Raw genomic sequence first — 12,060 nt, 5'->3', positions numbered from 1 at the left:
ATCAGTGTGGCCAGTGGCACCACAGAAGTCGCACTTGTACTGCTTCCTGGGTGGCCTGGAACGTCTGTAGGAGGTGGAGGAAGAGGTGGAGGACGAAGGAAAGGATGCCACAAGGGCCTGTGCAGAGTCTGTGGGATCCGAACGACGCGCACGATTCAAATCCTCGCGCCTGAACGCGTCCTCGAGCTTGGAGCGAGACAAGACGTCCATGAGACTGAGGGAGGAGCGGAAGGTGTCAAACTCGGAGGGAAGAGACCACAAGAGGGCCATGCAAGTGAGCTCCTCGTCCTGCTTCTTGAGATCGAAGCCAGAGTCGCGGAGGTTCTTCAAGACGCGCATAGACTCGTCGACACGATGAATGAGGGACTGGAGGGACTCATCGTTGCGCTTCTTGATCGAAAAGAGGTCCTCCATCGCGTTGAAACGCGATCCAGCAGACTTCTTATTGAACTGCTCCTCTAGTTTGGTCCAAATGGCAATGGGGTCGTCTTCAATGCCATCCAAGACGCCTCTGAACTGCTCCTCAACTGATAGTAAGAGCGCACCAGCAGCCTTCTGAGCATTCCACTTCCACTCTGCCACCTCCCTTGCCTCAGCAGGCTTCTCCTTTGTGCCAACAGGGGCTGTCTCATCACCAGAGACGAGAAGCCACAGGCCTTTGAGACGAAGCCAGGCCTTGATCTCCTTGGACCAGGAAGGATAGTTGCGATTATTGAGAGGGGAGACAGAAGGGAGAGCGAATGAGGGGTCAGACATGGTGTGGCACGAGTGGCACAAGGAGGGAATGGTGTTGGAAGCGATGTGTGACGATGGGAAAGGCAGGGAAAGCAATGGGGAAGATGTGGCAGCAATGGGGTGTGGCCAGAAAGGAGTGGCACAGCAGATGGGAGACCAGAAAGTGTGGATAAAGCAATGTAGAGCAAAGTCGCTAGAGCGCAGGGCCCATAACCTGTTGAGCGCAGTGACAACGAAGCGACTGGCACAGAGAGAGTGCCAAAAAGAAGCTCTATAACGACAGGACTGTGGTCCAGAGGGTAAGAGTCTGAGTAGATACAAAGAACAGAGGGGAGCGCACCTGTGGTCCAGAGGGTAAGAGTCTGAGGAAAGAATCGCCCTCGGACCACGGGTATTTAAGCTACACAGAACAATAAGAAACGAAATAGGAAGGTATGACATCAACGGGTCATTACATGTGAAACATCTTACAAAGCGGTCAAAAGCTCCACCTGGAGCTCGGTCCGGAGTGTCAATAACATCACACCGGACCGCCTCAGCCGGCTAACCCGGTGAAACAACTGAAACAAGGTGAGACAAGGTGAAAACAAGGTGAGACAGTCCAAATGGAGAAAGAAAGCAATATACCCGCTCTGGGAGCGGCTGTAGGGCCGCTCCCAGCTGTAGAGGCGAGTAATCAATGAGTCCCAAAGGTGGCACCCATGTGGCATGGATGCTACATCACCCAGAACGGCCAAAAACAACAAAGGGAGAGCGAATGAGGGGTCAGACATGGTGTGGCATGAGTGGCACAAGGAGGGAAAGGTGTTGGAAGCGATGTGGGATGATGGGAAAGGCAGGGAAGGCAATGGGGAAGATGTGGCAGCAATGGGGTGTGGCCAGAAAGGAGTGGCACAGCAGATGGGAGACCAGAAAGTGTGGATAAAACGATGTAGAGCAAAGTCGCTAGAGCGCAGGGCCCATAACCTGTTGAGCGCAGTGACAACGAAGCGACTGGCACAGAGAGAGTGCCAAAAAGAAGCTCTATAACGACAGGACTGTGGTCCAGAGGGTAAGAGTCTGAGTAGATACAAAGAACAGAGGGGAGCGCACCTGTGGTCCAAAGGGTAAGAGTCTGAGGAAAGAATTACCCTCGGACCATGGGTATTTAAGCTACACAGAACAATAAGAAACGAAATAGGAAGGTATGACATCAACGGGCCATTACAGGTGAAACATCTTACAAAGCGGTCAAAAGCTCCACCTGGAGGTCGGTCCGGAGTGTCAATAACATCACACAGGACCGCCTCAGCCGGCTAACCCGGTGAAACAACTGAAACAAGGTGAGACAAAGTGAAAACAAAGTGAGACAGTCCAAATGGAGAAAGAAAGCAATATACCTGCTCTGGGAGTGGCTGTAGGGCCGCTCCCAGCTGTAGAGGCGAGTGATCAATGAGTCCCAAAGGTGGCACCCATGTGGCATCCATGCCACATCAACCAGAACGGCCAAAAACAACATTTTGAGCATTGGAAGCTTCTATACATATATTTACTTTAAAGGCTATCTTAACCCAACTTTCGATATTGTCCTCAGGTTGCATTTCTTTGTCATTGATTTCATCTGAATTAGTTTTATACCTATCTAATTCTGCTATAAAAAAAAACAGGCATTGATGTTATTTGTGGCCATTCTGGTTGATGTGGCATGGATGCCACATGCGTACCACCTTTGGGACTCATTGATTACTCGCCTCTACAGCTTGGAGCGGCCCTACAGCCGTTCCCAGAGCAGGTTTATTGCTTTTCTTCTCCATCTGGACTGTCTCACCTTGTTTTCACCTTGTCTCACCTTGTTTCAGTTGTTTCACCGGGTTAGCCGGCTGAGGCGGTCCTGTGTGATGTTATTGACACTCCGGACCGACCTCCAGGTGGAGCTTTTGACCGCTTTATAAGATGTTTCACCTGTAATGGCCCGTTGATGTCATACCTTCCTTTTTCGTTTCTTATTGTTCTGTGTAGTCTAAATACCCGTGGTCCGAGGGTAATTCTTTCCTCAGACTCTTACCCTCTGGACCACAGGTGCGCTCCCCTCTGTTCTTTGTATCTACTTAGACTCTTACCCTCTGGACCACAGTCCTGTCGTTATAGAGCTTCTTTTTGGCACTTTCTCTGTGCCAGTCACTTTTTTGTCACTGCGCTCAATACTTAGAGGATTTTCTAAATTGCTATTCTTTTTTAGCTACTACTATTATACTCCTATGCTCATCTTCTTTTGACTAGGAGGGAGATGGCTTGTGTTTTTCTATGAGCATATGCTTGTAAGCCCACTATTAGTCATCTATATTATCCATTGTGACACTTGACCAGTAATAATGGTATCCACTGAGAGTTGATGACCAAGGATATTATCTTATACTATAATATATATGCTATAGTGGGCACTGCCTAGTATTTATAATGATTATTACCAGCTTAGACTGACTATGGAGGTCCTGGTAGACTATAATCATAACAATATATAGTACTCTATAATTAGACAAGAATACTAACTTAAAAAAACCTTGTACTTTCTACAAAAAGTACTTTTATAGGGCCAACTAAGCTATGATACCTTGCCTTGAGCAAATTAATAGTATATGTTGGTTATATAGCATAATTACCTCATACTAAGCAAAAAGTTGAGTATATATCATTATAATAGTCACTAATAAGCATATTGCTAGCAAGCTAATCAATTTTAGTGTATTTTTTAAAAGAGCTATCTATAATATGTATTTATATATACCTCCTTCCATATAGTACTTTTAATGCCAACAATTTAGCAATATAGCTTTTATATGCCCTATAAAGGCAAATCCTATATGTATATATTATGTAAGATTTATAGGTAATTATAAGATGTCTGAATGTATTTTTTCATATTACATACAATGCTTAGAATGATACATATGCCTATTAATATGACAGTTATTTATGCTATCTTCTGGTATTTTGACTCTTAGCTTATTTTATGTCATAAACTATAGAATAGTAATTAAATAACCTTGTTTTCCCTTCACATCAAGTTGCTAAACTACTGCTAAACCACTACAAAATGCTAGAGGTCATCTACTTCTTAATTAATCTTACAAACCTATAAGAATGGAACATACTATGCCTTTAAAAGCCCTCACTTGCCATCAACTACTAGTAGGACTTTTATTATATAATATAGATCCCTATCTTTCATACTTATGCTTTTACATATAACAAGACCAAACATATTTGTAATATCATTCTTATTTGGTTATTAATACTAGCCAACTTATATACACTTATGCTTATACCCTCTCTAGATCTTATTAGTATCATACTTACTTTCTTATTCTATCTCTAGCCTATTATATTTTTAGCATCTATAATCCCTCTAGCTTAATTATTACTATTACTGCTCTTAGCAACATCCTATCTGCTATTTCACATATTAATGAATATGAGATTATACTTAATGGTGACTTTGACTTATATAATCCACTTTAGTCTGGTCTAAATTTTTCTGACTAGACTAAATATATAAATGCTATTGCCCTTATATCATTATTAACTGACTATTACCTTCTTTTATGTCTTTTTCTTATTACCTTGATATTTTATTCTGCTATATATCAAACCCATACTATTATTAACCTTATCTTTGCTATTGCTAATCTAGTGTAGGCAGTTACCTAATATATAACTAGTTTTGATCATAGCTTTGACTATTAGGCTATTAACACATATATTAATCTTAAGCTTATACATGAAATTCCTACCCCTTGGCAAGCCTTTGCAAAACATATTAAAGCCCAACTTGTATATAGCCTACTTCCAACTATAATGCTAAATCTAATCTTGATAAGGGTATTGATAGGCTCATATTTTTATTCTAGGGTTATATTGATACTAAAATCACAATATTATGCTCTAGCCCTCATAGTAACTGATAGTAGTCTTCAGAGCTCTTCTAACTCTTCTAAGAATATAAGACTACCCAATACCATGCTTGTAAGCTAGCCATCTTATTGGCCATACATGAGGTAGTATACCAAGCATAGAACCAATACTATAGTGCTATCTAATGCTAGAAATAGCAATACTAGTAGAAATGAGTTAAAGCAGCAACTAAGATGGGTATCTGGCAAGTTTATAATTACATGGCTAATACCTTTAGCAGTGTTAGACCTACATATATACCAGCTCTTTAAACTGCCACTAGACTAGCCTTTACAAATCACAACGAATTCTATGCCCTTCCAATAACCTTTTTTCCTCCTTCGCCTAGTGCTAATATAATTGATATTGAAGACTATGTCTATAATAAAAGCCTTTTATTCCCTATTACTATGGACAAAATTTTTACTGTTATTAGTGGCCTTAGCCTCTACAAAGCTCCTAGACTATTGGGTGTCTCTAATGGAGTAATCAAGTCTATGCTTGGCCTTGTGCTAGATCTTTTCATAATGATGGCAAATGCATCTCTTTATTTTGCTTATCACTCTATAGCATAGTAGTATCTTAAAACATTCACACTAAAAAGCCACACCACAATAACTCTTTGCTCCTTAAATTATATTGGCCTATTACATTGGAAGACATATTTGGCAAGATCATGGTATTTATAGTTACAAAACATCTCTCAAGCTATGCTAAATAGTTCAAACTGCTTTCTACATTCTATTTTAATGGCAGACTTGGCCAAACAACTATAGATATGGTACTTATTCTATGCCAATAAATTAAAGATGCTTGGCAAATATACTAGGTTACCTTGGCACTCTTTCTAGATATATTACAAGTGTTTCCAACAGTCTCTTATATATAACTTCTCCATAACCTTCATAAATATTATATCCCAAAGGACTTGGTCTTCTAGATAGCAAGCTTTTTCATAAACCATATTACATTCCTATATTTTGACAATTTTGCCTTAGACCCTATTGCTGCTTTCATAGATATTCTACAAAGATCTCCTCTTAGGACTGCATCCTAACACATGCTTCACACATAAACAGAAGGGAAGGTCAGGTGTTTCATTGGACTTAGACATTGATGACTAGGACTGTGACTTGACATAGGCTAGGCATGTGACTCAGGACATAGTCATGAGCTACATATATAACTCAGACTTGGACTGTCTACCACTTACATGCTGACATATGAATGCTTATAACATTATGGCTTATCTTTCTCTTGTCCTTCTATGTGGCTTATTAATATTGATCATGATCAAGTTTTATTTAATATTGCTGCAGACAGACATTTGATATACTTACTATACATGGTTACATCGAAGAGCCACAGATTTGAACTAACAACTGCAGATTACTTAGCATTTAGAAGCATGGACCATATCTCTGTCTGGCCCTAAATAGCATGTACTATATATAGAGGAGCTGAGCTTCTTAGAAGATTAGCTTGCTTACTTTGTATACATCTTGATCTTTGTATTGCATCTGGCATTTGGCCCCTTCAGCCTACACTTTATGAACTCTGTCAGATCTATTGAACCATACTCAGTCTAATGAAGCACTGGACTTATCTCAAAGCTCTTACCATTCTTTCCTATCTGCAATCTACCAGGGACTTGCCACTTACCAAGTCATTTATTGGAACTTATTGAAAGTCATCTGTTGTATTCTTATTGAAAGTCATCTGTTGTATTGGGGAAGATCTCCCAGTACCCAATGAACATTGCCCCATCATCAATCAATATCTCCTCCACTTATTCAAGGATTGGATTGACAGTAAATAAGACTTCCTAGTACAAGCCCAAAGACATGTAATAGTCTTTATCCATTAGGCCATAACTGTTAGCCCAGGGAACCCCTCTTAGTGTATCAAGTGCATATGATAAGCCTAGCAGCTTAACATCACCCCTATTCTCAATTTTTTACCTATTCTTTGTATCTAACCTACTTGAGCTAGTAAACAATATCAAAACCCAATGAAAACTAGTAGCTGGCTTTATTAATAATACTACCCTTCTTGTTAGCTCTCTTTTTATTCATGAAAATATATATACACTCTCTATTCTGGTATATTGGACTGTTGACTAGTTATATATGTGTTAATTTAATATAAAAATATTCTAATTGGTCTATTTTACTTGTCTATCTAAGAACCACATTCTGTTTTCTCTTGGTCCTTAATGATTATATTATTCTACCTTTACCCTTGGCTAAATATCTAGGCATTATTCTAGAAAATGATCTATAATAATGCAAATAAGTCAAAGTTGCCATTACATATGGCATAATAGCCACACTCTCTATTTTCTATCTTACATGTCATACTTTTGGCCTTTGACACTACTATATCTGCCAACTGTATATTAATGTTATTAATCTCCCAACTAGCTTATAGTATTGAGCACTAGTATAAACCAATTTAGGCGAAAGTAGACTAGTACCATTTTAAAGGCTCTATTAGTGTTGTATTGTGCCTATTACATATATAACAGCTCATGGTATGCCTTATTACTAGTATTTTTTATAATATAGCAACTAATATTCTCAAGTACTATACCTGTCTGTTTTCTTTGCACTTATATCTAAATAACCTAGCCTTTGCTACTATAGCTTGCCTTATCTTGCTAAGTACCAAGTATTATTCTTATGTATTTTTACTGATGAATTAGGACTAGTAGACACATTAGGGCTATAGCATATGCTTAGCCTGCCTATAGTTCCAAAATTGACTGCCTATATTACCTTAGATATCTAGTCTATTACACTGTATTTAAAGCAGAGCTTATAGGAGTCTTTTTAAGCCTTAATATTGTATCATGTAGAAAACCCTCTCCTCTTATTAAATTATAATCATATATAATTATCAATAATGCTAATCAGTACTAATTATGATGTATCTTATCTAATTATCATTAATTATAATCATGATCGAATCTACAAATCAACATAATGCTGTCTATACTACTAGAGTCTTATAAAAAAGCACATTTCTAATTGTTATTTTACATACCCAAATTTCAGATTGAGTGACTGTTATAAATATTTTCTTCTAATGTAGAGTATATTCTTAAAGTTTTGTTAGTTTTTGGCAGTAATATCTGGTAGCTAGACTCATATTCTAAAAGCCTTCTTTTGGGGGGTATTTATCAATTTACTTATAAATAAATAGAATATAAGATAAATATGGAATAAAACTAAATGTGTTGAGACTGTCCAAAATGTATTTATATATTTGAATTACCAAGGGTAAGTTAGACCTTATGATATAGTAGTTCAAAGTTTCTTGCTAAAGTCATTACAAACATAAGGTTATAGGTTAAACCCTAGTGAGAATCCCCCTATGGCCAAGAAAATAAGGTGAAAATCTTCACACAGAAATATAACTAGGTAAGAGCTAATAGAAAAAAAGAGATTTAGCTATCAAAGGCTTCTAGAAGAACTGAGGAACTAAATAGAATTCTATAATTTTTCTAGCCTTTTGTCTTTCACTAGGGTTTATCTCTAGCTTTGGACAGGTTTATTATAAAGTATAATTTTAGGTATAGATATTCAACTAATAGTCTCTATAGCTAAGCTTTATTCAAAGTTGTAGATAACCATAGTACTAGCAAGTAATTTTAGTACTTGGTTGAGTATTATTTTTTGAAAATTTTAAATAGAAATTATATATAATTAGAGCTAAATATGCATAATTCAAGATAATTAGCCTTTATAAGCTATAGATAAAAGAAAGGGAAAGCTAAAAATTTATCATAATAATAAGTGGGAATTTTATAAGAATTTGAGCATAATGAAGAGTATGGTTTTTCTAGATGTTATCTTCTTTATTAAAATCCTGACTGTTTTTTAATGGTCTTATGCCATATTATATGACCTAGTGGCTAAGTAGAAAAGTGCATTATAGATATTGGCCAAACCTAGTGATATTAAGGTGTAGTATAAGATAGTAGTTGGTCATAAACAAAGAGACTAGATTATATGGCTATTGTAGGAGTTTGGTTAGAAGATGGCAGTAGCATGTGACTGAGTGGCAAAAATAGAATATAAAAGTATGGAAGAAAGTGAGTAGCATAAACAAGTTGAGTCAGATCTAGGTTAATAACAAAGTGGCATAAAAATAGAGGGTTAACAAGGTATAGTAGTTAATGAGAGCTTAAAGCAGAGGCTTGTTATACTAGAGTGGCTGATGTTTGCTCCTATTTAGTTAGAGGTATGCATTAATAAGCATGTCTCCATGCTGTGCTCTAAGCCCCCTAATTTTGCAGCTTTTATAACATAGATCTTAGCTACAGTATAACCTTAAAACTATTAGTACAATATTACAGGCTTTTATGTAGTTCTATGGGTATTATCATAAGCTCTGATTTTCCTACACAATCCCTCCAATGTTTGCATAACCTTACAGTACTTATGCAATCTCCATAGGCTATTGTACAATTTCTTACTACTTTTTCATTGTTCTTTTTCATTATATTAATATTATTGACCTTGGAAATTTTCACACTCTCATAGTATTGCTTATATGACCTTGTAATTATGCTATTAGTTCTTGGACTTATCTCTATTCTCATTATTTCTCTAAGCTCTTTGCTACTTATGCCAAAACCTTCCAATTTTATGTGAGATAAATAGAGCAATGCCAAGATTACAATCTCATATAGCCTAGAGCAGTTTCATATGTCTTTGAGATTTTCAAGTTTTATCATAGTTTTTCTCTTCTGTGTATCTAATATTTTTTTCTTACTAAAACCTACCTATCCTCTTTATAATATACCAATTTCATTTTCTCCACTATTCAGATCATACCTTGTCCAAAACACTCTTGTATTACTAATTATTGTAAATCTTGTAACCTTATAACCTCACAACCTTGACCTTGACCTCTAAGAGCCATTATAGTATGCTTTAGAGTTTTGTTATTATCTTCCTATTAGCTTCAAACTACTTAGTATTGCTCTAAATTATGTTATAGTCTTATAGTGTCTCATATCCCTATCTTCTAGCACCACTTCTTCTACTTGTCCAAATATCTCTTTATTTTTCCAAGCATCTCTTTGTCTCTCCTTATTTCTCCCTATCATATTAAACCTTATAATATCAAAACCTCAACCTTGCAGTATTACGGCCGCAATATTACAATATTATATCAAATCTTACAATATCAAGTCTTGTAGGGCATCACAAAGTATCACAAAGCATTATAGAGCATTTTATGCCTAGATCTAGACTACCCTATCTACAATTTGGTTGTTTCCTCTAGGCTGACTATTCCTTATACCACAAAGCTAGCTCTTGCCTACTCTATGTCTAGTAGTGTGTTTTATTGTGTATTTTGTAAGTAAAGCTATTGCTAGTGTATCAGCAGCACCCAAGTCTAATTTATTATTTGCCTATATTATCTCTAGTATGTTACTAATACCTCCTACTCTTCCAATCCAGCCCTCTTAATTACCTATTTTCTTCTACAATATTTCCTACCTATGCCTTCCCTTCTTATTAAGCTCTTCCTTGCCTCCTTCTCTTCCCTCATTAATACCTCTCTAAAGCATCTAGCCAAGATGGTGGCCTTTATCACATAGGGCCATAATTTACCAATGACTCTTGTGTATTTATTTTCTTTCTCTCTTGCTTTGTATATGAACCATTCTTTAGAATTAGCTTGAGGCAACTAATGAGCTTATCCTATCTTCCATACTCACATGGTAGCTCAACAGCACCAAGCACATACTTGAAACATATGTAACTAATAAGTAGTTGTAATAGGGGTCCTACATTTTATGGACTCATACAATATACTATAATAAGCACCTCTAGAAAGTGGCTGCCAAAGATAAGGCTTGTTGACTAGCTAAGGAATATTAATTGGTCAATAAAGAGTACATGAGGCATGAGGTAGCTAAAGAAGCTTGAAGGGTTAAAAAGCAATGGGTCATGAATAAGGAATAGCTGCAAAGCCAAAATCTTTGCTATTGTAGCTCTTTTCATGCTTGGTGAAATATTGTAGGCAAAGAGCAAAGCTGAGCCACTAGATAAGGAGTATAGAGTTAATAAGGAGCATAATAAGGACATTGAGATGGCAATGCCTATCTTATGGGTAAGTGACAGGATTGATGCCTTATAGGTGTTGACTACAGTACTATTAGTGTAAAAAAGCCTACTACCCTCTAGTATTGATTTGTTCCTTCTGGATAAGGAAGAGGCAGTGGTGGTGGTCAATTAGAAGAGAAAGTGGTATATATCCCTTGTATAAATGTTGATAAATTCTATGGCCCAGTTAAAGGTGTAGGAGGTCTAGGGGAAGGAGTGTACTATAAAGTGCTAGAGGTAGTCTAAGGAGGGTCTCCTCATGCCAGTGGACTTGCTGGCTAATGGACAATAAGTATGTCTTTCTTTTCTCTCTTTCTAACTGCTTTCTAAGTTGTGTAATAGTTTGCAGTGCCAGAACAAGTTGCTTGTCTCTTGTCCCTTATCTCCTTGTACTACACTTGTTTGTTCTTTCCATTTGCCTTCCTTTTTTCAACCTTCTGCTTCTTTTTCTTTCTTGCTAACTCCTCTTCCTCCTACTACTACCTCTTTGTCCTCTCAGGCCCTCTTTTCTCTTGCCTTTCCTATCCTTTTTATTCTTGACAACATTCACTGCCTTGCTTGTTATATTTATACTGTTTATATAGCAGCTCTGTCTTATTACAGTATTAAACACAATATATATGTTTGTGTTAAAGGATGGCCAGCACCAAAAGTAAGATTTTCCTCTTCTTGGCAGAGTATAAGGTATAGGGTATGTAGCATAGAAAGAGTTATTGAAGAAATATGGTAAAAAAATTTTAAGGGTTTTATGCCACAGATTGTAGGCTAAGAAATAGGTGGGACTAATATTAGAGAAATAAAGTGAGTGAGATAAGAATATAGACATAGCTTCAATATAGGAAGAATTTTGGATATATGAATCTTTAGCAATGACTAAAGCAATCTCTTATTAATTCACAATTGATTTCTTAAGTTCCAAAAACCTAAGTTGCTATGGTGGAGAATTCTCAGAGGGCTTTGTCAAATCATTAGTATTATCACCTTTTAACTAGTATTTAGGTTGCTTATTGTAATCGTCTGGTCTTTATTAGCAATGTTCTTAATGATATTCTCCATGGGAATTTCAAAGGGGCAACCAAGTAGCACATTATATGCTAGATTGCAAATAATATAAGCTTAGAGATAAGGAATGATATTGCCAATTAAGAAAGAAACATTATATACAAGACCAAGAAATTTGTTGATCTTTTTATTGGCCAACTGTATATTAAGAACAATTTCTGGGTCATAGAGTTAATAACACATTCAATAAGTTGCTGGTTATCAATAAGGA

The 12,060-nt window shown here is 36.9% G+C and overlaps 2 protein-coding genes across 2 annotated transcripts; one reads left to right on the top strand and one right to left on the bottom strand.

Moving 5' to 3' along the window:
- Positions 1-458: 458 nt before the first annotated feature.
- On the bottom strand, positions 459-2,201 carry HETIRDRAFT_311000 (uncharacterized protein; the record flags this gene model as incomplete). Its single annotated transcript, XM_009544153.1, has 4 exons — positions 459-1,020; positions 1,076-1,135; positions 1,959-2,047; positions 2,115-2,201. The coding sequence occupies 4 exons, from the start codon at positions 2,199-2,201 to the stop codon at positions 459-461; spliced, it is 798 nt and encodes a 265-aa protein (XP_009542448.1).
- Positions 2,202-2,692: 491 nt separating this feature from the next.
- HETIRDRAFT_309539 (uncharacterized protein) lies at positions 2,693-2,990 on the top strand (the record flags this gene model as incomplete). Its single annotated transcript, XM_009544152.1, has 2 exons — positions 2,693-2,793; positions 2,849-2,990. 2 exons carry the CDS (start codon positions 2,693-2,695, stop codon positions 2,988-2,990), a joined length of 243 nt encoding a protein of 80 aa, XP_009542447.1.
- Between the last annotated feature and the right edge of the window lie 9,070 nt (positions 2,991-12,060).

Source organism: Heterobasidion irregulare, assembly GCF_000320585.1.
Source record: "Heterobasidion irregulare TC 32-1 unplaced genomic scaffold scaffold_02, whole genome shotgun sequence".
Taxonomy (NCBI): domain Eukaryota; kingdom Fungi; phylum Basidiomycota; class Agaricomycetes; order Russulales; family Bondarzewiaceae; genus Heterobasidion; species Heterobasidion irregulare.
Note: the sequence above shows the minus strand (reverse complement) of the source record. Positions and strands in the feature narration are given on the sequence as shown.